Source organism: Xenopus tropicalis, chromosome 7, assembly GCF_000004195.4.
Source record: "Xenopus tropicalis strain Nigerian chromosome 7, UCB_Xtro_10.0, whole genome shotgun sequence".
Taxonomy (NCBI): domain Eukaryota; kingdom Metazoa; phylum Chordata; class Amphibia; order Anura; family Pipidae; genus Xenopus; species Xenopus tropicalis.
In genome coordinates, this window is record NC_030683.2 from 7,808,061 (window position 1) to 7,835,479 (window position 27,419).

At 44.2% G+C, this 27,419-nt stretch overlaps 2 protein-coding genes across 2 annotated transcripts; both read left to right on the plus strand.

Moving 5' to 3' along the window:
- Nucleotides 1-240: 240 nt before the first annotated feature.
- LOC116412132 (pregnancy zone protein-like) lies at nt 241-5,872 on the plus strand. Its single transcript, XM_031905752.1, has 6 exons — nt 241-267; nt 797-1,015; nt 1,715-1,839; nt 3,526-3,616; nt 5,315-5,414; nt 5,717-5,872. The coding sequence occupies exons 1-6, from the start codon at nt 241-243 to the stop codon at nt 5,761-5,763; spliced, it is 609 nt and encodes a 202-aa protein (XP_031761612.1). The 3' UTR covers nt 5,764-5,872.
- A 291-nt stretch (nt 5,873-6,163) lies between these two features.
- LOC116412133 (alpha-2-macroglobulin-like) lies at nt 6,164-27,338 on the plus strand. The gene is made up of 5 exons (XM_031905753.1): nt 6,164-6,344; nt 17,406-17,579; nt 19,033-19,216; nt 25,200-25,359; nt 27,241-27,338. Exons 2-5 carry the CDS (start codon nt 17,512-17,514, stop codon nt 27,336-27,338), a joined length of 510 nt encoding a protein of 169 aa, XP_031761613.1. The 5' UTR covers nt 6,164-6,344; nt 17,406-17,511.
- Nucleotides 27,339-27,419: the final 81 nt, after the last annotated feature.

The following is a 27,419-nucleotide window of genomic DNA, read 5'->3' on the forward strand; positions in this document are numbered from 1 at the left end:
TAATAAAGCAGCAGAACCCCTGGGAGGCATCTACTCAACCCAGGTAATAATCTGCAAAACTATTAGCAGTATTTGTTGTTCACAAGTTACAGCAGTGGGAAGCAGTGGCTCAAGGCACATATTCAGGGTGTTGAGCTTTTCCCAGTGGTTTTCATTCATTTCAGCTGTGATACATTTCATGCAGTATTGTCCTTAGTATAGCAGAATGGTGAACTGTAGGGCAGGACCCCGGAGTGGGTAATGGGCCCAGCCAGAATACCATATAGGGTAAGATTTGAGGAAAATGTCTATTTGCTCTGATACTCATTGAAGACCAGCTTGAAGGTCCACAACAAAGAGAATGGGACCGAACACTTATTTGTTGCCCTACATAATTGACCTTTGCACTCATGAACCACAATCATGAAATGTAAAAAGTGTTGGTGAGCCACACAAGCATGAAAAAAAGTTCTCTGGGGACTGCTGGCCTGCATAAGGCTCTGCTTGGAGTAAAACTGTGTCTCTGTGCTTCCAAAACTTGTCTCCAAGACAGAAATGTATACATGGGCACCTACTCTGAGGCCACTTGGAGAAACATCAACATGTTGCTCATGAGCTGCTGGTTGGGGTCACTGTTCTAGATATTATTGAAACTAATATCTGAGTGGCTGGTACCACTGGTACATGGGAATATATTTGGTACATGGTACAGTTCTGTAGTGACTATGGGATTAGCAACAACCCATTATATAAGCTTGGCGATGCCTTCTACTGCAACATCAATGACCAATGAAAATGTGACCTTTTCTTCTGACAGGACACAGTGGTGGCTGTTCACGCTCTTTTTAAATATGCGAGGGCCACATACCATGGGAAGAGGGATGTGACTCTGACAGTGCACAGTGGGTTAATAGGATACCAGACCCGGTTCCACGTAGATGACAGTAACAGACTCTTATTACAGAGAGCTCCTCTGCCAGATGAACTTGGGACGTACATCATAACAGCCACAGGGACTGGCTGTGTCTATGTACAGGTAAACTTACTGCTACTTTCCTAATAATGAATGAAAATTTATTGGACCTGGATTTTTCATCTGCTCCATTCAGTCTCCTCTTCTTCATCTGCTGTCCCATTCTTGTCATTCATTGATTCCTCGCCCTCATCACCCTGATCTGACTCCCATTCCTTCATCACATTGTTTCTTATTTGCACAATACCAATCCCTGCCTAAAAAGACCCACATCTTCCCCACCTTTTCCTCCTTAGCGCCCCCATCTATCCCTTACAAATCATACCACTGCTTTTACTCTGTTCCATGTGCTTCTCTGGGCTAGATATTGGTGAGTAATATCAATCTTGGATGCCAGAGTATGTGTTTAACTCCAGTGTTACCAGAGACAACAGTATTTATTGTCTCATTCATCTGGTAGTCCGATTACCAGACCACTTAAAAGTTATCCCCAAGGCAACGCCTAAGTAGAAAAAAGCAGATGTGCCCCCCAAACCCCTCGGCAACGAGCCAAAGGGGCTGCCAAGTTGGTCATGTGACGCGATTGACACAAGACGCGACTTCTAACAGCAGATACGATCACCCATGAAAATTCATATGCGCTATTTTTCATTTGGAGTCATATCACATACTTTGGTAAATATATGCCCATTGGGCATCAAACAGTTCATATTCTAACTTTATGTAACAGTGAAGCTACATACTGCATTGCTTTATCTGCAGGGGCATTTGAAATACCACACCCATCCTGTTGAATCCTTCCAACACTTTACCCTTAAAGTGACCACCAAGCCCGACCACTGTACAGCAGAGGCACAGAGAAGTTTTGAGATCCACGTGACTGTCAGGTGAGGTCGTACTTGTAGCTGAGAGGTTAAGTCTGAGTACCCCGACCATTTGCATTTAATTTACCTCAGGTTTAAGTTAGGGTTGCCACGTCTGCCGTGATGTCACAGAGCGGGGAGGAGGCGGGCCACAACATCATAGGGGCGGGGCTTTGATATGCCGTCGATCGCCGCGTCAATGTTACTTAGTCCTGCCTGGTTTTCCTAGTTTGGGAAACAGGGCAGGAGGTGTTGACCCGGAGAGTCCGTCTGAAAACCAGGCAGTCTGCTTCAAAACCAGGACAGGTGGTAAACGTAGTTTAAGTTAACCTTAAAATTAATTTTAAAAATCATTTATCTGTGTGTAAGCCTTCGGTAAGTTCTGAGTTGACATGTTGCACCTCATATATATATATATATGCAACAGCTGCCTAAACGAAAAGATTCTGTTAATGCCTTTAAGAGGGGCCTGGATGAGTTCTTGATCAATCAGAATATCCAAGGCTATTGTGATACTAATATCTACAGTTAGTATTAGTGTTTGTATATATAGTTTATGTATGTGAGTGTATAGATTGGTAGGTGTGGGTTAGGTGTGCTGGGTTTACTTGGATGGGTTGAACTTGATGGACACAGGTCTTTTTTCAACCCTATGTAACTATGTAACTATGTAACTATGTAATACCCCTGAACAAGGTAAGTGTCATATGTAAAACCCTGCTTTATCTAAATAAACCATTTTCATATAAATATACGTTTAGTAGTATGTGCCATTGGGTAATCCTAAATAGAAAACTGCCATCTTAAGTACTAAGGGCCGCCCCCTGGGATCATAGGAGTCACAGTGCACACAAACAAGCCAAGGTACACATACATGCTAGGCCCCATCAGCCAATGAATGGGCAGAGTTCTGCCTTTTGCTCCCACACTACTTCCTGTTACAGTTAGAGCTGCATCACTTCCTGTCAGCTGATCTCTGAGGGAGCACACAACCCATCACTAAATGGCGGCGCAAGGGAAAGGGTGTAAAAGGGCGATTATATAAATATATATTGCAGTTTGGTAAGATTCTTAATAAACTACCTGTTGCTAAAGTTTTCATTCTGAGGGTATAGTTTCCTTTACGCTTTTACATACCGCAGCTAGGGAGGAATATTTATGAATTTAAGGAGAAAAAAACTCATGATTGTGAAAAATATTGTGCCAAAAGTCATCCACAATAGCTAGCATATTGAAGACTGGTTTAAACATAATGTTAAATTGCAGTCTGTAGTTGAATGTTTGGATCTACAGAGCTCAAGTGGACATGTTTCTTAGATATCTGTGGGTGTTTATGTCTTCCTTTCGTCTATCTTTGGTGCCCTCTGTAGGGATGTGCAATTGAGTGGTTCTATTAGAAAAGGGAATAAAACATCTCATTTAAAAAGTCAGATTGAACAGTGTAGGAGGAACTTGTAGGAATATTCAATAAACTGTCTAGTGCCTTCTTAACCAATAGGATTTCCCACAGGATACAAGGGTATGCATTGGTATTAGATATATAAAGCCTATAGAATACTGTAGATAAATTCAAGAAAGGACTGGATGTCTCATTGGGATCAGGAGTAGGATTGGCTAGGAGTTAAGAAGAATATTTGAGCCCAAGGTTGAACCTGATGTTCTCTTTTAACCTCACTTAAAGTTTAAATACATTCTTTTTATGTTCTGTAGGTACTCGGGAAACCGCGCCACGACCAACATGGGTATCATTGATGTATATCACGTGTCAGGATTTGCCCCAGTTGCCAGGAGCCTTAAATTGGTAAGAGTGTTTTACATGGAACAATAACGATATGGTGAGGTTTGGCAGATAGAACTTCCATGGAGATGAGTAATGGGCACTGCTTAGCTGTAAACATTAGATAGGTGGGGACAGGTGCTGTATGTATGAACACAAATGGAAAACAAAATTTTCATCATCATTGTAATCATAAGTATATGCCCTTCCATATTACATGCTCATATCAGCAGCAAGGCCATCAATAAGTGGCTCAAAGGTGCTCTCAGCACATACCCAAAATAAAAAACAGAGGTCACAGAGCTTAACAGCAGGGAGTGTGGAGACTCCATCTAGGTCTAGATTGGCAAACCCTTATGTTTTTGGGTTTATTACAGCTGGATAAAGGATTAATCAGGTTAAACCCTTTCACCAAATTTCAAATTCTGGACAGCACTCTACACTGGAATCTTCCTGCCATTAAAACGCCTTTATTCACATAACTGGCACAGCCCAGTGCAGCAATGTTTAAGGTCTACATTGACCTTTTATCAAGCTTGACAAAGGGTCTATACAGACCTGAAACTTTGCTGTACTGGCCAGTAAAAAGGAACCCGTTTGGTGCTGAATGCTAGTAATGAAACCTTTTCACCAGTCTTCATTTTTCCATTACAAAGTCATATGGCAGTTGAGGTAGAATAATTAAGTGACTGTGGACAAAATGTTATTGTCAGGATTTGAGAACAGGAATGTTACAGCCAAAGGTCTAGTTACTAAGCCCTTCTATATGCCAGTGCCTTCCATAGTACTCGCTGTAGGAGTCTGACACATGGTTTATCTACTAGTTCCTTTGTTTTATGTGCTTAGTCGCATGAGTTGGGTACTGCTCTTTGCTACACTACTGTGCTACATGTCCTAAACACAAGTCTTTGCCACCCAATCAACTAAATAGAGAAACCAACTATCCTTTTATGACACCATCAAAAGTAACCTCTGATAAAATATATCTTATTCTTCTGCATTTCTGTGATATCAACTCCCCGTGTATTAAAGGACAAGGAAAGTCTTTCTTAGTTGTACTGAGTCGCTAAATTATTTTCTCTCAAAAGTGCTTCCTTCACTTGATAGCCGATTAAGAGTTTTCCACCCTACTGTAACAGCCGCCATGTTTTATTTTCCCCCCTTTACCCCCGATTCCTTACAGACTTGGCTAAAACTTAAAAGTAAAAATAGTTAAAAGTAATCTGAAGAAGGTAATGGTACAAATGGTACTTTATGTTACTTTATGGCATAAGGGACCAAGCTGGGGGGCCCCTGCTGCCAGCAAGAAGAAAACACACACATATGTATATATTAGGGCTGTCTGCATATTTTCCAGCATGACAATTCATTGTCAATGTCAGCAGCATGAAGGTGACTGGGGGAATTCCAAGGGGGAATCAGTTATCCACTTGGTTGGCACATTCTGAAATGGCACTTCCTATGTGCAGTAACTTAGAGGCAATCTAAATGCCCTCGGTAATAAACCCATGGATGAGGCCAAAGATCATTCAGGATTTACCACTAGTTCAAAAAGTAACCAGAACACTCAATCATACTGGGTTTATTGTTGGTTCCCAATCTGTGGGGCTTGTTCCCTCTGGGCAGGGGGTGCAAGCAGTGGTGGGAGGGTGAGCCTGAAAGTGAGATTTGGTAGAGATGCTGGGAAGCTCCCTTCATTGATCTCTCCTTGTCCTTTGGCAGCTACATGAAACCAAAACGTTTTCCATTGTCGTTAAGCAAGAGACGCCGGTATCCAATCTACAGCCGGCTAATGTCATCATTTATGACTACTACGACCCAAGTACGTATTTCTTAATTATGGCAAACGTGGTCAGTAACATACTTAGGCACACTTGCATTGGATGTTTCTATATCATGTAGATTCCAGTAGAGCAATATGAGTAAACAATCTTTTAGTTTGAATCCTGCAGGTCTTGCCCTTTTTGTGTTTCCATGGGTTTTATAGTCAGATTATATTTATAAATAATCAATTACAGGAAGGCAGGCAGCCACAGTTCCAAGCTAGTTACAACAAGATCTCTGGCTATGTAAGAGAGAATGCTTTTGTGGACTGTAAGCAATGTCTGTCTCTTCTCATCCCAGGAGAAAGAGCGGAGGCTGAATACCATGCCCCCTGTGCAGGTAACTGATGCCCCTTGTGGTACCTCTTTGCTTTCGGGAGAAGGAAGGCGGCGGCCAATTACGCACCTCTTACAAAGGGGAACTGACACTGATATCATTTTTAATCAAAAAATTTTACATATTTTTTCTTACAATTTTTGAAATATAATCTTTTCATTGCAAACATTTCATTTCATTGTGTGTGTTGTTTGTAGCTACAAAAAAAATAATGTTTAGTTGAGGAACGCACAAATAAACTGTAAAGTATATAACTGACTATAAAGAAAAATATAAAAAGATATATACAGTATGTATATATTATGTACTACAATATACTATTTTGAAAGAGATGTGTTAATGCTAGAGTGCTTCCTATGTAATACAGTATATAAGCTTTTACACATATCGGGCCTATATCCTATATTCTATATCTAAACATCTCGTTATCATTACAGGTCAGTTAATATGAGGCAATAAGAAGCAGTGAGTAGGCATCAGTACAGAATTGCTGCCTGGAATTGCTCCCGTGTATTTATCAGCAACTACATCATGGATATTTCTGCTCCTGGTTGTTACTTTGCCGTCATATGAAGATAAGTAGAGCTTTGAGGTGAGGGTAACGTATGCCTTGGTTGCCTATGGAATAGACACGCGATAAGGAAGTTTACACAATAACCAGTTTGTATAATCTGTAGATTTAGGGCCAGATTCATTAAAGTACGAATCAGAATCACGAAATCCGATAGTTTCTGTTGTTTGCAAAAGTCACGAAAATTCCGTTCGTTTGAATACAAAGATTTCGTACTTACGATCCAAAAGTTTTGAAATTTTAATATTGAAATGATTGTTTTTCAATGGCGATCTGATAGTCCCAAAATTTTCGTATCCAAACGATAGGAAACGGCGCAAAAACCTTTCTGACTTTGAACCTTCAGTGCATGATTTTGGGAGCCTCCCATAAAACTCAATGGCACTCTGCAGCTCCAACCCGGCCCAAGGAAAGTCTCCCATAGGGCTCAATGGCACTCTGCAGCTCCAACCCGGCCCAAGGAAAGTCTCCCATAGGGCTCAATGGCACTCTGCAGCTCCAACCTGGCCCAAGGAAAGTCTCCCATAGGGCTCAATGGCACTCTGCAGCTCCAACCCGGCCCAAGGAGAGTCTCCCATAGGGCTCAATGGCACTCTGCAGCTCCAACCTGGCTCAAGGAAAGTCACCATACCCAAGTTTGAATGAATCCGAAACTGTCGTACTCATTCCAACAAATACGAATTTGTCGCAAAAATTGTCGCAAAGTGCGAAAAAGTCACGCAAATTAACGAAAATATTGCAGAAAATACACAAAAGTTGTAAACATTTTTGTATTCGGACCTGTCGTACTTTAATGAATGTGCCCCAAAGTGTAGGAGAAAGTTTGTACAAACCTCAACCTGCAAAGTTTCCCCTCTTTGGTAAAGTGCACACAAACTCCTGATACACATTCCAATTCCCCCATGGTGTTGATATGGGATCCCCTTGCAGACAGTCCAGTTGGGCACCAAAGATCACAGGTTGTCCTGCCAAGGGTCCAAACATGAGTATTTTTTTCCAAAGCAGGAATATTAATGTGGTTTAATTCTCTGCATCACGGGGAGTTTCCTAAAGTTGAATTTACATGAGGAGAGGAAGCACCTAAAGCCCCTATATATGTACTGACCAACAGAATACTCCTTTGTTTGGCCCAGTGTCCATATAACAAGAACAGAAAGACATTGGCAGTACCGCCGCTCCCTATACGCAGAGTACGCACTCTGCGTAGGGCACCAACTCCCAGGGGGGCACCCAGGACCGCCGCTCCCTACGCAGAGTGCGCACTCTGCGCACTAACATACCAGTCACCTGTGGCGGCTCCTTCGCTTATGCCGCTGCAACAGGCCCTTTTATAAGGTTGCGCCCGTGCGTATGACGTCACACGTCAGCGACGAGGCGCAACCTTATAGAAGTGCCTGTTGCAGCGGCATAAGCGAAGGAGCCGCCACCGGTGACTGATCTGTTGGGGGTAATTTTTATGGGGGCAATTGGGGGCACTGTGTGTGGGGGCTACCGTCTATGGGGGGTGCTGTGTATGAGGCAATTGGGGGCACTGTTTATTGTTTATGGGGGCAATTGGGGCACTGTGTATGGGGGCAATTGGGGCACTGTGTATGGGGCACTTTCTATTGGGGGCACTGTGTGTGGGGGCTACTGTCTATGGGGCAATTGGGGGCACTGTTTATGGGGACACTGTCTATTGGGGGCACTGTGTGTGGGGGCTACTGTCTATGGGGCAATTGGGGACACTGTTTATGGGGACACTTTCTATTGGGGACACTGTGTGTGTGGGCTACTGGGGCACTGTTAATGGGGGCACTGTTTATGGGGGCAATTGGGGCACTGTGTATGGGGCACTTTCTATTGGGGGCACTGTGTGTGGGGGCTACTGTCTTTGGGGGGGTACTGTTTATGGGGGCAATTGGGGCACTGTTTATGGGGGCAATTGGGGCACTGTGTATGGGGGCACTGTGTATGGGGGCAATTGGGGCACTGTGTATGTAGACACTTTCTATTGGGGGCACTGTGTGTGGGGGCTACTGTCTATGGGGCAATTGGGGCACTGTGTATGGGGGCACTTTCTATTGGGGGCACTTCCGTAATATTTGGGGGAGGGAGCACAAAAATACATTTCTGCTTAGGGCACCCATTTGGCCAGCAGCGGCCCTGGACATTGGGCCACACAGGTGGGAAGCAAAGCTAGATTGGCCCAGTCAGATATGTAGGCCTAGTGCTGCGTGACTGTGAGGCTTGGGGGTTCAGACCCCCTCATTTTTGCACTAACCAATGATTTACCCTTACACACCAATGGTAGTCACTATAGTTAGAGATCAACTACAGTCCAATGTCAGTTATTTATTCTATAGAGAAGGGACCTAACATAAAGATCAATGACAGTCACTTGTCACCAACCATTTATCACTGTATGTGGCAAGCTTATTAAAAACAGATAATTGGACCAATAAAACGTTCTTTGGCTTGCAATAAAAAAGTTGGTGCTAAATAAAGAAAAGCATGGATTGAATTCATTGGATAGAACCTGCCCACCTAAACTCTTACTTTAATGAGAAGGGCCCCGATGAGCATTCATTGTACTAATTAGGCATGTGTAAACTGGGGCCCATGTTCAGTAACCCATAGTAACCTAAAATGACATTGCTGCCTGTCACCAATGAAACCCAATTGCTCGCTGGTTGTAATAGGATATTAGGCAGTGTGCTAAACCTTTAAAGGAGAACTAAACCTTAAAAATGACTATGGCTAGCATAGACACCATATTACACCAGCCTAAAGATTCATCATCTCTATAGTAGTAATGATTCAGGCCTTTGAAGTTGTGTGCAGGAGCGCCCCATCTGGGATTTTGCTAGGAGGGTCAGTGGCACTGCACATGCTCAGTGTGAGCAGCTGTTGAGAAGCTGAGCTTGGGGGTCGTGGCAAATTATCAAGCAGAATATTAGGCTGGCCTGTCATGCTACAGGGCTGATTATTAAATTCTGATGCGTAGTAATGTGTAGTAATTATCTGTATTAATTACTAATAAGCCTTATATTATGACATTTACATACTATATATATATTAAGAGATGAAAATGGCAGGTATATGTTTGTAAAAGGAAGAGAGTGCAACAACCCCGGGGGGAATTCTGTGAGGGAATCCCTTCCCCTTCCCCCCCTGCAAGTTGCCTGATAAGGAGAGGTTGGTGTTTTTGTATGATTCTCTATTCGCTTATCTAATGGCTCTCCCTGTATCTGCTGCTTTCTCTGTTCAAAATTACCTCACAAACCATGTAAGCAGCTCCTCCCCTCACACAGGGAGCCCCTCCCCTAACTCCCAGGCACCCCTGCAACAATTTCCTTTGAAAATAAAAACTCTGTGTAACCTCTATTTCAGCTCAATAGCTGCCTTCCCGGACTGGTACCAGTAGAACATGGGTTACACTGTACTCTCTCACCCAGAATGGGCCTTCGCTAAGTGGAAGAGGAAGGTGAGGGGGTTGTGCAACTACACCTCTCTTGCTGCTATGCAGAAAAATAAAAACAGAGGGCGCCAGAGTGGTTCTGGTACAGGCTACACCTGCCTGTATCTAATGCCTCATTCACAGGGCCCTGTTCCCCGTCTATAAACTAAATATTAATGTTGGTACCATCAGATTCTCCTAAATGAGCCCATACGTTATCTCTAAATTGTGGGGAAAAAAATTGTCCAATTTTTGGGCTGAAATCCAAAATAAGTAAAAGTCTTTTTATGGAGAACCGTGGGTGACAGCCGGTGTGGCCCTAACTCCTCAGTATAACAGGGCAAACCCCTGCCAGTACGGTCTTCACCGACGCCCTTTTGGGCCCCCGGAACTTTCTGCTCCGGAACTGACAGGGAACCTGCACACGTCAGAGTAAGGACCAGAAGGAACGAAGAGTAAAGGAATTAGTTTTAGTCCAATTTTGCCTTTGCTCTGCCCCTTGTTTGTACAAAAATATGAGGAACTTCAAAGCACTGTAACCTCTATTTCAGCTCAATAGCTGCCTTCCCGGACTGGTATCAGTAGAACATGGGTTACACTGTACCTCTCACCCAGAATGGGCCTTTGCTAAGTGGAAGTGGAAGGTGAGGGGGTTGTGCAACTACACCTCTCTTGCTGCTATGCAGAAAAAATAAAAACAGAGGGCGCCAGAGAGTGTAATACAGACTGACACTCCCCGAGTACAGGAATCTCACTTCCCCTCTGCCGCGCCCCATAGTGGATCCCCTCAGGGAATTCTCTATCCTGATTCCCTATTCACTGGGATCCCTACACTACAGGCAATAGGGCCTGGGAGAGATACCTCCAAAACTGCCAGTTGTATGTAGGAGCTCAGAACTGCTCTTTCTAGTTCAGCCCTAACTGCCTTACACCCCTAGAGTGGTACTGGTACAGGGGCTACAGCTGCCCCTATCTAATGCCTCATTAGCGCCCCTGCCCCGGGCTCCCAGCACACACCCACCCTGTTCCCCGACTGTAACTGGGCCCCTGCCCCGGGCTCCCAGCACACACCCACCCTGTTCCCCAACTGTAACTGGGCCCCTGCCCCGGGCCCCCAGCACACACACACCCTTTTCCCTGACTGTAACTGGGCTCCCAGCACACACCCACCCTGTTCCCCAACTGTAACTGGGCGTTTTTACCTGCAACTTACTTGTCTTCAAGGTTAAGGTTTAGATTTTGACAAACTGGCAATCTGGGCGGCTAAGTGGCAGATGAGATTTAATGTGGATAAATGTAAGGTCATGCACCTGGGATGTACAAATAGTCCCCCACTTATACCCTTAATGGGACTGAACTTGCCAGCTCAATAAAGCAGAAGGACCTTGTAGCCTCGTAGATAATACTTGGCTGTAGCAAGCAATGCCAGGCAGCAGCTGTAGGGCAAACAGGGTATTGAGCTGTATTAAATGGGGTATAGATTCACGGGAGGGGGGGTTATTCTTCCCCTTTACAGAGCGCTGGTAAGGCCCCATCTAGAATATGCCGGGCAGTTTTGGTCTCCAGTGCTCAAACGGGACATTATTGAATTAGAGAGGGTCCAAAGAAGGGCAACTAAGCTGGTAAAGGGCATGGAAAGTCTCAGTGAAGAAATACTGGCCAGGTTGGGTTTGTTTACACTGGAGAATAGGCGCTTAAGGGGGGCTATGATAACTACACTGTACAGTATGTATAAAAATATAAGAGGACCATATAATAACCTCTCTAATGCTTTATTTACCAGTAGGTCCTACCAGCTGAAACAAGGGCACCCAGACCAACTGCAAAGTTGCTATGAATAGGACATTCTATAACATACCAAAAGTTAACTTAAAGGTGAACCGCCCATCTGATCTTATTTATAGTTCTGTACTCAGTACCACTGTTACTGAATAGACAGTTGGTTCTGTCAGGGGAATTTCTGGTCATATTGGGGGAAGCAAATGTTATATACACTCAGGCCCGGACTGGCAATCTGTGGGTTGTGGCAAATGCCAGAGGGGCTGCTGTAAGATGCCATAGACAGTCACTATTTATTGGGCTGGGGGGGCTGTTTGGGCCACTGGGTACTGGGAATGCCAGGGGGGCTGTAAGGTGCCACAGACAGTCACTATTTATTGGGCTGGGGGGGCTGTTTGTGCCTCTGGGTACTGGGAATGCCAGGGGGGCTGTAAGGTGCCACAGACAGTCACTATTTATTGGGGCTGGGGGGGCTGTTTGTGCCTCTGGTACTGGGAATGCCAGGGGGGCTGTAAGGTGCCACAGACAGTCACTATTTATTGGGCTGGGGGGCTGTTTGTGCCTCTGGGTACTGGGAATGCCAGGGGGGCTGTAAGGTGCCACAGACAGTCACTATTTATTGGGCTGGGGGGGCTGTTTGTGCCTCTGGGTACTGGGAATGCCAGGGGGCTGTAAGGGTGCCACAGACAGTTCATATTTATTGGGCTGTGGGGGGACAGTTTTGGTGCCTCTGGGTACTGGGAATGCCAGGGGGGCTGTAAGGTGCCACAGACAGTCACTATTTATTGGGCTGGGGGGCTGTTGTTCCTCTGGGTACTGGGAATGCCAGGGGGCTGTAAGGTGCCACAGACAGTCACTATTTATTGGGCTGGGGGGCTGTTTGTTCCTCTGGGTACTGGGAATGCCAGGGAGGCTGTAAGGTGCCACAGACAGTCACTATTTATTGGGCTGGGGGGGGCTGTTTGTGCCTCTGGGTACTGGGAATGCCAGGGGGGCTGTAAGGTGCCACAGACAGTCACTATTTATTGGGCTGGGGGGACAGTTTGGGCTTCTGGATACTGGGAATGCCAGGGGGGCTGTAAGGTGCCACAGACAGTCACTATTTATTGGGCTGGGGGGGCTGTTTGTGCCTCTGGGTACTGGGAATGCCAGGGGGGCTGTAAGGTGCCACAGACAGTCACTATTTATTGGGCTGGGGGGGCTGTAAGGTGCCACAGACAGTCACTATTTATTGGGCTGGGGGGACAGTTTGGGCCTCTGGGTACTGGGAAAGCCGGGGGCCTATTTTTACTCACAGTACAGACCTCTGTGTGTTTGTACTCCCACTAAGTGCCTGTAGCTTTGGGGCAATAGCACTAGGTGTGACCAAACCCCCTGAAAGTAACTTTGTGTTGCAGACAATCCCCACTAGTAAGGCATTATTTGAACATGTAAAGGTAAACAAAGGTCCAGGGCCGGATGGGATTCATCCCAGGGTATTAAATGAGCTGAGCGCTGTGATTGCCAAACCTCTTCACTTAATTTTTCAGGATTCATTGAGGTCTGGCATGGTGCCAAGAGACTGGCGGATTGCTAATGTGGTGCCGTTATTTAAAAAGGGATCCCGTTCTCAGCCTGAAAACTATAGGCCTGTTAGTCTGACATCAGTAGTAGGAAAACTTTTGGAAGGGGTAATAAGGGATAGGGTACTTGAATACATTGCAGTTCACAATACTATTAGTTTGTGCCAGCATGGTTTTATGCGTAACAGATCTTGCCAGACTAATTTAGTCGCCTTTTATGAGGAGGTGAGCAGGAACCTCGATGCTGGAATGGCAGTTGATGTCATCTACTTGGACTTTGCTAAAGCGTTTGATACAGTACCTCACAGAAGGTTAATGATCAAATTAAGGAATATTGGCCTAGAACATAATATTTGTAATTGGATAGAGAACTGGCTGAAGGATAGAGTACAAAGAGTGGTGGTAAATGGAACATTTTCTAATTGGACCAGTGTGGTTAGTGGAGTACCGCAGGGGTCAGTCCTTGGGCCTTTGCTTTTTAACTTGTTTATTAATGACCTGGAGGTGGGCATAGACAGTACTGTTTCTATTTTTGCTGATGACACTAAATTGTGCAAAACTATAAGTTCCATGCAGGATGCTGCCGCTTTGCAGAGCGATTTGACAAAATTAGATAACTGGGCAGCAAACTGGAAAATGAGGTTCAATGTTGACAAGTGCAAAGTTATGCACTTTGGTAGAAATAATATAAACGCAAACTATCTACTGAATGGTAATGTGTTGGGGGGATCCTTAATGGAGAAGGATCTAGGGGTTTTTGTTGATAACAAGTTGTCTAATGCCAGGCAGTGTCATTCTGTGGCTACTAAAGCAAATAAAGTGCTGTCTTGTATAAAAAAGGGCATTGACTCAAGGGATGAGAACATAATTTTGCCCCTTTATAGGTCCCTGGTAAGGCCTCACCTTGAGTATGCAGTGCAGTTTTGGGCTCCGGTCCTTAAGAAGGATATTAATGAGCTGGAGAGAGTGCAGAGACGTGCAACTAAACTGGTTAAGGGGATGGAAGATTTTAACTATGAGGTGAGACTGTCAAGGTTGGGGTTGTTTTCTCTGGAAAAGAGGCGCTTGCGAGGGGACATGATTACTCTGTACAAGTACATTAGAGGGGATTATAGGCAGATGGGGGATGTTCTTTTTTCCCATAAAAACAATCAGCGCACCAGAGGTCACCCCTTTAGATTAGAGGAAAGGAGCTTCCATTTGAAGCAGCGTAGGTGGTTTTTCACGGTGAGGGCAGTGAGGTTGGGGAATGCCCTTCCTAGTGATGTGGTAATGGCAGATTCTGTTAATGCCTATAAGAGGGGCCTGGATGAGTTCTTGATCAGTCAGAATATCCAAGGCTATTGTGATACTAATATCTACAGTTAGTACTAGTGGTTGTATATATAGTTTATGTATGTGAGTGTATAGATTGGTAGGTGTGGGTTAAGTGTGCTGGGTTTACTTGGATGGGTTGAACTTGATGGACACTGGTCTTTTTTCAACCCTATGTAACTATGTAACTATGTAACTATGTAATTATAAAAAAAATTGAAAAACGCATTAAAGTCAATATACACTTATTTGTGGTGACTTTTCATTCTGTGCAACTTTTTTTTCTGTAGCCATTGGTGTCTGTGGGCATTTTTTTGCCAGCAAAACGTGTCATCACTGTTATTGACCCCTGAGCAAATCATTATTAATGACCCCCTTCTTTCAAATTGACCCACTGTAAGGAAATTCTCATTATACAAAGGCCCAGGCCCACTCAAAGCCTGTTACAATGGGGTCCATTCCAAGTATACACACATACTCAAGTTGATTGCCTGGGTGCTGGGTAATAATTAACCAAGTACATCCACCAAACAGAACTCTCAGGACTCAAATCAAAAAAATCAAAAGTGTTTTATTAGTGCAAAAATCAATGTTTTGGTCACATCTATGTGACACTGAGCTTGTCCCCACTCCCAGGGAGCCTGCAGTGTAGCCCTGAATGATCCTATACCCTTCATAGCCTTTCTTTCTGTGCTACCCCCCTGCCCTATAGGCCTTCTATCTCTTGCTCCTTAGCTGCCCGTCACTGAACCCTATGTGCTGAGAGGCATAGGATGGAGGGGGCTCCCTGCCCCAAAGAGCTTACTGTCTAACAGTGGAGTCAGTGGGATGAGAAATGTGTGGTGAAATTAGAAAAAAATGCTATTTTATTCATGATCTGTCACTGTAAATTAGGGGGGGGGGGGGGATCCTGTTAAATGATGACTAAAGGGCCCAGGGTTGGAAATGACCCCTAATATTTACTGTAGTAATACCAATTGTGTACAGTCTGTGACTTGTATATATGGCGAAGATCATATTTCCCTTCAGAGTATCCTGCCTTACACTTATGGGCACAAGCGTCACTGTACTATTCCCATTTGTGATAAATGCCTTCCCATTCCCTCACAGAATCCTCCCCTCACTTTCCCGGCTGCAAGTTCCTGATAAGGAGAGGTTGGTGTTTTTGTATAATTCTCTATTCGCTTATCTAATGGCTCTCCCTGTATCTGCTGCTTTCTCTGTTCAAAATTACCTCACAAACCATGTAAGCAGCTCCTCCCCTCACGCAGGGAGCCCCTCCCCTAACTCCCAGGCTCCCCTGCAACAATTTCCTTTCAAAAGAAGGACTCCATTTTACTTTTTATGGAGAAATGAGTGCCTTCAAGCCTAGTACCCATAAAAGTTCTAAATGACTAGGTTAGGGCCTGCCATGTAATTGCTGGTAAATTAGTAAGAGTGGCAACCCTACCTATAAATACCACCTTTCCCTGATTCTCTCCACTGCCAATCATCCCTTATAAGCAAAGGCCGGTCTCTCCCCTGCTCATTTCCCTTGCCCCTCCCCGCATTATGCCAATGCTCCCCCACAAAATGGCAACCATAGAAGGGTCTTAAGTCTGTAGCAGAAAGGCCTTTGGCTCATGTTTATCCCCCTTGTCAAGTACTTAAACCATTTTCTTGTACAGATCTTACAGATCAAACGTGCAGTCTGTACTGGCGCAGAACATTACATGCCTCCCAACATTTCAAAAATAGAAAGAGGGACAAAAAGAAATGATATATATTGCAAAAAAGTTTGTCCCAGTGGGAAGGTTTGATGTAATGCAGATATATAGCACCCAGGCTGAGGTACTGGCTCCTTTAAATCTTTGGGGTAAGATAGGCTAGTGCCCTGGAGCATGCCGTGGGCTGTGCTGAACCGGGCCACCTCTGGTCCCAGTTACCTGTGATCCCAACTCCCCGATGTGTTACACAGCGATGACAACAGCTAGGCAAAGCCAAGGAAGCTTTCTACTGATCAGGACAAGGACCAAAGTACTTTATTAAGCTGTATTCAATAATAATAATAAAGTGCATAATATAACATTTAATAATGACATTTACATTATATATGTAATAATTAAATTATATACTATGCACTAGTTGCGCCCCCCCCCCCCCATCCCCGGTCCTTGGAAAAATTGTCTTGCTTGAAACCGGTCCATGGTGCAAAAAAGGTTGGGGACCACTGGCCTAGACAATACTAAAGCCAATTAGTCAGCAGTTGAAGCATTTGAGGGGTGCCTGAGAGTGGAGCAGGGGTTCAGTAGCTGGGAGAGGCTGTAAGTGGAAGACTGAACTGGTAACAAACTAGCCCTGATTCTGAATTTTTTTTTTTTTAGTTTGTCTTTTAGGATTTTGCTGTGTTTTTCTATTATAATGACCTGTGAATATTTTTGCTTTTATGTGTAACACACTGAATTAATTGACTAATGACAGGAAAGTATTTCCTGCTTTTCAATTACCCCTATGATTTAGTGCACTTGCGCATGAAACGCGCCAGGCGTGGTGCTAATAAAGCTTAGTTAATCAGCAGCCTATTGGTTGTTGGTGCAGAGGCCGCCTTGTGTTTGAAGCCTAATGATTGCACACTAATACGCACACACTAGGGGGTTTGTCGGTGGCTAATTCACCTACCTGTGTTTTTACAATGTGAGAGAAAACCCATGCAAATGCAGAAACAATATACCAAGTCGATTACTTGGTCAGTATCAATCCCATGCCCCAAGTGGGGTGTGTTTTAAGTTTTCTCTGGCTAGTGGTGGCACTTTTCTATGTCAACGATGATCAGAAATGCTCTTTTTCTATATTAAATCACATCTGTGAGACCCCTAGCATTGCTCCCAGCACAGGGGCCTGTTGTGTTTGTGTAACATTATTTACATTGGGTGATTCTCCTTTCTGTTAGTTTATTACTGTCCCTATCTGGAATTCTGGCACTAAAGAGAGAACTCTTGTCCTCCCTAGACCAGTCCCATTCCCTAGACCATGCCCACATCTGTTCCTGAGGGTATAAGGCTCAGGGGGCAGAGCAGAACCCAGCAGTACGGTGGAGGTGCATGAAGGACACACCATGAAGGTTCTTCTGATCTCAGTCTGTCTGTCCATCCTGGGCTTTGGCGCTGCAGAACCATCACAAGCGTAAGGAATTCTTTTAGTTTTAGTCACAAGTGACTTCAGACACTGGTGGCCATGTCATGTACAGAGCGTGTTTTAATGGTTTATACTGTTAAACAACAGTGATAGGTGGTGCTTCTTTCTATTTCAGTTACTGGTGTCCTTTTCCAGGATGCTCAGACATTTAGTTGTGCCTAACTTGGTGCTTGAAGCATGTGTGTGTGATGTGGCACCTTGTTAATACACAGCTATGTCCTACCCACGCTGCCTCTGCCTGGGTACTGGGGATCGGCAAGCCCTTAGTAAGTAGGCAGAGATTGGCTTGTTGGTGGTGGAACAGGAGAATGTGTTGGCAGCAAGGACTCCCTATTCCTCGAGATCAGAGAATACCAGGCTATCTGTGCAGAAAGGAGTCGCCGACCCTAGCAGCCAGGCAGACACTGCACCTGCTATCTGCTAAGCAGTGGAAATTTAACACTAGATTATGAAGAAATAAATAATTACATTATACAATTATATTTGAAATTGTTGAAATACTAACAGTTATTGCAAATAATAGTCTTGTGTTTAATGGAGGACCCAGGCAATTTCTGGCAGCTCGCTTTATCACCCGTACCAGAAGTGCCCCCATGCACCTTGCACCATGCACCGCAGCAGTGATCAATGGCCCCAAGGTGCCTGGTGCTGGTTAGTTTCATCCTACGCCCGGGGTGCAGCCCATAGATCATGGGGAATGTAGTATCCATACCAATCAATAGAATGGCTCAATGTTCTAAATAATCAGCAACAAATTAATATGTAAATCTCATACCCAGAATGAGAAATACATATGCAGACTAATAACAGCCTCAGTACAAGTGGCTTCTGGGTAGAGATGCCCCTTAGGTTTCAATTGTTGCCATACAGTCCCACTCGCACAGCTCACACTCATTCCCCAGACTGCTCCGGGTCTATGTGCAGAGATATATAGTTATACTGTGGGGCACACACTGGGTACTGTTGTGTTACTGTCACGGGCGATCGGCGCTCCTTACCTGCTCCGTGCGATCGGCGGCGTCCTTCCCAGCGTGGCGCGAGATCCAAGATGGCGGCGCCCAGGGCTCCACGTGGGCGCAAGGACGCCGGCGCGATGACGTCACGCGCTATGGCGCCAAATTCAAAAATAAAAGAACACCAGAGACCCAGGATCAATGCCCGAGTATAGCTCAATATTATTATTGTTTTCCTGGGTCTCTCAAGCCTTGCCTACTTCTCCTGTTGCTGATCTTCTGCCTGTCCTTGACCTTGAACCTTGCTGCCTGCCTTTTGACCCTTGCCTGGACCCGACCTCTCTATTGGATTTTCCTGAAACTGTACTTCGCCTGGACTCGCTGGAAAAGGACTTCCTCCTTGATCCTGACTACACCCCCCCTCGTGGGTGCCGAAGGCCCCCGCTGACAGTTACTGACCCTCTTGTGATTGTGTTGTGCCCGTGCAGCCATTTTATGATCACAGTTCCAGCTCAGCTCATTCACCCCTCCAAGGAAGAAGCCTGCATTACCTTACTCCAGCTCAAGGGGGCAGTGTCTCTCAGGATGGAGCTGCACAGGAATGACCATCACCAAGTGGTGGCTGATGACAAAATAACAACTGAGAGTTTTACCCACTGTTACCCCTTTCAGGTGAGTACTCACCCTTGAATTAAACTCCTGTTGCTTTTTCAGTGACCCACAACATATGCCTTTCTGTAAAATGTTATCCATAACTTTGTATATATTTCTTTTTATAAATTTGTAACATGTAAATATTCAGCATTTCCAATCTAATGGCACTACGCACTTTTTTACCACGCCGCAAGAAGTCTCGGCCTGGCTGGACACTGCTAACCCGCCAATATAAATCAAAACAAGGCCTACCGCCCTACTAAGTTCAAAAGTTGTTAATCTTCACTTATAATCTCCCAAGGGAACCACTACTCCAATCGCGGAGATGGATAAGCGATGACTAAGTATCTGTGCCAAATTTTAATTCCTCGCAACAGGGAAATACAATGGGAAAACACAAAGACATAACTAGCTGAATATACCACACTGCCTACCTGATGACCCTACAAAGGCACCCGATAAGAATGACACCCTCCCAGCGACTACACCCAACAATGGATAAAGCAGCAACTGGTAAAGACTTTCAGGAAAAGCTGTACACCACCACAATCTGGACGGCTGATAGGTTACAAATCACCAAAAGAGGGAAACCCATAAGGTCTACGCTGAACAAGTCACACCACTGCCTTATCCGCACCAAGCGCTACTATCCCCACAGGAACCCTGCAGAACTGCTAAGGGCACAACCAATGAAGGAACCTAAACCAAGTATGAATACCTATGCAAACTTAACGACCTAGAGACCACACTTCACCAAAACGTTGTGAACTTTAAGGTAGTCTGGTAAAGTAGAGCTGAATCCATTGCATATCTCTATTGTTGTAACTATCGCTACTAACTCTGCGCCCCAGGTAATGCATATTCCCTGTTCCCTTTGACCAAGCCCCGGAGCAGCGGGCCCACACTCTCTTCCTCTACACCCCCTATCCGCTCTACAGCACCAAGGTGTGCAAGCTACGGTCTGCCCACCCCACTGTTTAATTGCATACAGTTGTGTATAATTTGACTTTTCTTTTACTACCTATGTGTTTTTCTAGGTTTGGGAAGGAATTCTGCTTAAGTTGGGGTAAAGCAGAAAGGGTGGGTATGCCATCCACACACAAGGTGGAAGGCAGGGAATGGATTGTTCATGTTTGTAAAGTTTTAAGGTTTACTTCAGGTAGTCTAGTAATGAGGTATACACTATACCAAGCCCCTAGCACAAAACCCAAGCTTACAACTAAGTACATAGACAATGGCTAGATCTCTCTCTATCTTATCATGGAATGTTCGAGGACTCAACGATCAGATAAAGAGAAAACTAGTCTTAGACTACATTAAACGGCAAATACCAGAGGTAATTATGCTCCAGGAAACGCACTTACAGGGCAGCAAAATCCTGGCACTTAAAAGACCCTGGGTAGGTTGGGCATTCCACACCACCTTCTCCACATATACAGGAGGTGTAACCACTATAATTAAAAAAAACAGCAAACTTCAAATTATTAACCCTCCAGTCAGACCCCCAAGGGCGTTTCCTCTTCATTCATTGCTATCTCAATATGGTAGAAACAGTACTGGCCAATATCTACATACCACCTCCATACATGGACAACTGTATAACACAGCTGGCCACATTCATTGCAACTCACCCACACACAAGGGTAATAGCATGCCTTAAGGAATGCCATAATGGTAATAGCAGCTGGCGATTTTAACACTGTTCTGGACGAACAACTTGATAGACTACGTAAGCAAAATGTATCTGGCCAAACCAAGCCCTCTAACCTCCACACACACATGAAAACCCTAGGGTTAACTGAAATCTGGAGGCATACTCACCCCTCCGAGACTGGTTTCTCATGTTTCTCAACTTCCCATATGGTACTTTCCAGAATAGACATGGCATTCATATCCAGGGAACTACTCCTTAACATACAATCAGCCACGTACCTCGCAAGAGGCATTTCAGACCATGCCCCTCTACAGCTACTATGGAACTCAGGCTCTCCCCCACAAAGACAAAGCAAACCCTGGTCACTCAACCCAGTTTGGTTGAATATTATCAACAATGACCAAGGCCTGGCAGCCAGTATCACAGAATTTTTCCAAGTTAACCTAACAAGTAACAACATAGGCATCGCATGGGAAGCCTTTAAGGCATACCTAAGGGGCCTATTACACTCAGAAATCACAGCCATCAAAAGAGCATCCACAAAAGAGGAAGCAGAGATAGAACAGCATATACAGAACCTGTCAGCACAAATCCAAGTAAACCCCTCCCAACAGAAACTGCAGTCCCTAAGGCAGCTAGAAACAAACTATAACAACCTACTACAACAAAAAGCTAGACGTAGCCTCCTATTCAACAGGGCAAACTACTTCGAGCACAGCGAAAGGGCAGGCAAACTGCTAGCATACCTAGCCAAAACGTCTGAATCCCCCCCTATAATAACAGAATTGTACAACACACAGGGACTACTAGTCACGCAAACAGAACAAATTAAAGAAACCCTCCACAACTTTTATAAGAATCTATACACTTCAAAACAACAAAATACTAAGGAGGAGATCAGCCAATTCCTCGACGAAATTACCCTCCCATCTCTTTCCCAAGAGTTCAATGACACATTGATACAAGACATAACAGAAACCGAGATATATGAAGCCATTAAGGCATCCCCCCCCCCCCGCAAAGCAGCAGGCTCAGATGGCCTACCCATAGAAGTCTACCAAAGATTCCATAAGGAACTTACCCCTCATTTAACCAAACTATTTAACAACGCACTTACAATGGGAACCTTACCTCCATCACTATACAATGCCACAATAGTTCTGCTCCCTAAACCAGGCAAAGATCTCAGATACAGCGATGCCTATAGGCCTATTTCACTGCTCACCACCGACATAAAAATCTTAGCAAAAGTCCTTGCCAACAGGCTAGGAAAAGTTATACTCCAACTAGTACATGAAGACCAGACAGGCTTCATGCCGGGCAAATCTACAGCACTAAACATAAGACGTTTATACACTAACCTGACATACCCCCACAACAATCCAGGGCAACGAACAATAGTGGCACTTGATATAGCCAAGGCGTTTGATACCGTAGAGTGGTCCTATCTCTGGCTTGTAATGGAGAAATTCGGTATTGGGCAGAAATATATCAACATGGTAAAATTACTGTATATATCCCCTAACGCCTCTATTCGCATAAATGGGGAACTCACGCTACCCTTAGCACTGGGAAGAGGAACTAGACAAGGATGTCCCCTATCCCCCTTACTATTTGCACTAGCCATGGAACCATTTGCCCAACATATAAGATCTCACCCAACAATAAAAGGCCTAAAAATTGGACAAATAGAGGAACGCATCCAACTATATGCCGACGATACATTGCTATATATAGGCGATAGAGGGAATTCAATTCAAAGTACAATGGAAACTATAGATAGATTCGGGCGCAACTCAGGTTTAATTACCAACAGCTCCAAATCTATGGCACTGCTCATAGACCCCCCAGACACTAGCGAGGATCTGTCCGCTTTCCCTTTCAAAATTGTTCCACAACTGACCTACCTAGGGGTGAACATAACATTACCCATAACCAACTATGCACTGATTAATCTTGACCCAACGATAAATTGGTTACAAACGAAAGTTAGAACATGGTCATCCTTACCCCTGGGCCCCATGGGCAGAATACATCTAATAAAGATGTTGGTACAACCTAAGCTTCTCTATATTCTGCAACAATCTCCAACCTGGATACCGAAAGCAAGCTTTCTGAAGCTGAACTCTCTATTCCGCCAACTTATATGGGCCAATTCTAGATGCAGGCTTAAACTGGACACTTTAATGCGCTCTAAATCAAATGCAGGTACTTCTTTTCCAGACATGTATTTATACTATATTGCCGCACAACTATCCCATCTGATAACCTGGCTGGAACATTCCAACCACCTCACTCTTAAAAACATTTGGGCCCAACTTACGGGCCTCCCAACACATCCAATAGGATGGCTACTATGTAAACCCATCAAGCAACCTCACAACAACACAATAAGCCCAATACTAGCAAATATCCGTCGCATATGGAAGGCTGCCACCCAAATAGTCCAAGACAAGGGTGTTGATCCCCGTACCCCCATTTGGTTTAACCCAAGGTACCCAACCCTAACAGGTACTGGACATATGAAACAATGGCTCGATAGGGGTGTCGAGACCATAGATGATGTGTGGGCAGACAATGACATTGTGCCCTTTAGAACACTCAAACAAGCTTGGGATATACCAAATAACCAATGGCTGCAATACAACAGAATTAAAAAAGCTCTACAATTGGCCCACAACAAAGAGCCAATAGTAATATGCAAGAACCGGTTACTATCCCATATTAACAGACCCTCCACCAAAGGGCTAATTTCTATTTTATATGCACTACTTCTCCAAGAAAGTAGAGCAAAACCACTAGAAAACCTACGAACTAGGTGGGAAATGGATACCGAAATAATACTAGATGATGAATGGCAAGAAGCCCAGGAGTCACACCAAACAGTATCTATATGCTACAGGCTTCGTATGATTCAACTATATACTATACACAGAGCTTATTATACCCCAACCAGGCTCCACTCTATCTATCCAGCCATACCAGATGTTTGCACTAGGTGTAATATTGAGAAGGGTACACTGATCCATATGCTCTGGGAATGCCCCCATATCAAACCATACTGGTCTGCCATTCTAGATGAGCTTGACACTACAATACAGAGCACCCTGCCCAGGACTCCAAAAGTTTGTTTGCTAAATGTTCTTAGTAAAGCTGTCCCTAACCAATACCACCGTATACTTACCAGCGAGGCTCTTTTCCTAGCCAAAAAACTTATAACACAGCACTGGAAAAGTCCCCCCAGACATCCGTAGTTGGGAAAACTTAATGAGTGAAACTTGCAAAATGGAACAACTAGTATACCTTAAAAGGGGCAGCCCAAGCAAATTCCACAAGATCTGGCTGGATAGACACCCTCTACCTAATGCAGTCAATGACCAATAAAATATGTATGAATACAAGGTTTCATCCACGCATAAGAATATATGATTAAAATGTGTGTTGATGTATAATAAAACGTTGCTACTATTTGGGTAAATGAATCCTTTATTGACAATGTTAACAGAGTATGCATTCCATGTCGAACAATTTTTCTTGGATGTTGTAATGCTTTATGTACACTCATTAAAAAAAAAAAAATATTCAGCATTTGCTATGCTCTTAGGGTGAAGGCAAGCCATACATTTATATCACTCTTGGAAGTGCCCTGTTGTTTGAGATGCAATTTGAATGTCCTCCTTGTAGACTCCATGTCTATGCCCTGAAATCATCCATTAGTGTTCTAGTCTCACTTACTTCTTGAGTTACAAACTGACTGCAGCTCCCCCTACAAGCCCCCATTAGTGTCTTCCAGACCCACCCACTGCATGAGTTACAGACCCACTGTTGCTCCCCCTACAAGCCATCATTAGCGTCTTCAGACCCACCCACTGTTTTACTTACAGACTCACTGCTGCTCCCGTTCAAGTCCTTTTTCCTATTTGAGTTAGACCACCTACCCAAGCTCTGCATAAGAGTGTACAAATGTAGGTGCAAGACCCTCTGAAGTAAGATATTTTATACTCCACTATATTAAGCCAAATGCACCAATAAAGCCTACTCTATCTGTAATTGTGGATGTGTAAGATGAACGGATTGCCCTCAGCTTATGCCTTTAACACATGAAACCAACCTAGAGACCCTGGTTTGAGTTTTAGCATCAACCGATCATGATCCTGGGCAAGACATGTAAAATTCCTGGTGACTCCATTGCAGACATCAGTGATTCCTGCCCAATGTGCTGTAGAGTATGTTAAACATGAGAAAAATGCTACTCAAATACTGTCCTTTCACTTAATAAACTCTAGACAGTGCTATAGTCATGGAGAACCTCATGAGATCCACCTTTGTGCCTACATATCCTGGCAGGTCCCTGCTGCAGAAGAAGACAAAGAGGTATGGCTCTTCCATGTATCAGCAGAAGGAGACAATATTATCATCAATCAGACAAAGAAGGTTCTCATAATGGGGCAAATATATGTCACCCTCATCCAGACGGACAAACCGATGTACAAGCCCGGCCAGATAGGTACGATTTTATATAGCAAAAGGATTTTTGAGAGGGAACATAGAGTATGGCATTACTTATAGCAGACCAATGGTACTTTTCATAAAACTATTTCTGCATATGGGCAATAGAGAATTAACATGTGGAGCATCTTGTCCTCTCTGCTTTTAAAAACTCTACAAAGCAGAACCGATTGGCCTCTGTGAAAATCATCTAAAAACCTTCTAGCCGACACTTTAAATGGATCCACAAAGGGCAATGGGAGCAAGTTTATTCACGGTGCACTTTGATACAATTATCCAGGGCTCAGCATTTTACTTGGACTCAAATTTGCTAATCTTGCAAGAAAAAACAGCGGTACTATTCGGATTTCAGATTTAAAGGAGAATGCAAGTCAAAATGTAAAAAGCATACTGCCCAATAGTCCTCCTATTGTTTAGTAAAAACCCCACACTTTTGGCTCACCTAATCAAATATTTACTCAGTCACACTTACTTCACATTTTCTGAACAGGCAGCCATCTCTAAAAAGGTATTCTCCCTTCCTTTCCCTCCTTGCTTCATACTGCACATGTGTTTCATTCCCTCCCCCCCCTCCCCTCTGGCAGATCCGCTTCTGATTGGCTGGTGGGCATGTGTAGCTCAGAACAGGAGACAGGATCAAGTTACACACATGCTGAGAGAATAGGAAGGCTGCCGCTGGCACCTACAGGAAGGGGAGAGAGATTTCAGTGATGTCACTGGAGTTTTCACACTGCTGTAGGCTGCCAGCACCATATCTCAGAGAAGCAAGCAAGGATCTGGGAATTTAGATATGCAGTATGTACTTAAACAGAATGCCTTTAGACTTACTTTTAATTTATATTAACCTTTCATTGTCCTTTAAAGGGTACAACCCTATTGTACACCTGAAGAAGTGGCAAAAAATAAAAGCAATTGGGTTTTACACCTTACAAGAAATCTGAGCGCAGCAGTTTCTGCTTAAAGAAATACTATAATCATTTCACATGGGGCTAGCCATATTCTTCATTTCCCAGGGTGCCACAGCCATGTGACCTGTGCTCTGATAAACTTCAGTCTCACTTTACTGCTGCGCTGCAAGTTGGAGTGATATCACCCCCAGCAGCCGATCAGCAGAACAATGGGAAGGGAGCAAGATAGCAGCTCCCAGTAGGTATCAGAATAGCACTCAATAGTAAGAAATCCAAGTCCGGCTTGGGACTCCTCCAGTTACATGGGAGTAGGAGAAACAATAGGTTAGCTGAAAGCAGTTCTAATTTGTAGCGCTGGCTCCTTCTGAAAGCTCAGACTCAGGCACACTTTACTGCTGCGCTGCAAGTTGGAGTGATATCCCCCCCTCACCCCCAGCAGCCGATCAGCAGAACAATGGGAAGGGAGCAAGATAGCAGCTCCCAGTAGGTATCAGAATAGCACTCAATAGTAAGAAATCCAAGTCCAGCTTGGGACTCCTCCAGTTACATGGGAGTAGGAGAAACAATAGGTTAGCTGAAAGCAGTTCTAATGTGTAGCGCTGGCTGAAAGCTCAGACTCAGGCACAAGGCACTGAGATGGCGCCTACACACCAATATTACAGCTACAAATACATTTATTGGTTCAAGAATAAAAGGTTAAATGGCTGAGGGAATTATTTGCTGTGTCATTTAGAAATAAAAAGTACCCCATAAATATCACAACAGCCCTTTGTGCTTGGATTACTAACACTTCAGCAACCAAAATACCGTTTCCCCCCCGTGTACCTCCCAGAGGCTGTAGATACCAACACAACATACAAACCAATATAGCATGTAGCAGGAGAGAACAATTCCTAGTGTTTCCATTCTGTCTGCCCATAGCAAGTAGCTTGGTAGAAATTCAAATTTTTCATTTTATTATATCTTTCCAGTGAATTTCCGAGTGGTGACTCTGGATAAGGTTTTTCACGCTCAAGATGATAAGGTGATTTTTCTTTTGCCTTTATATTTCAGCACAAGGAAAATTTAAGATAAATCTTTATAATCTTCTTTACATGTAGTGGCTAGAATAAATTAGCTCTTGGAGAAAATTGTTTAGCCAAGAGGGAGA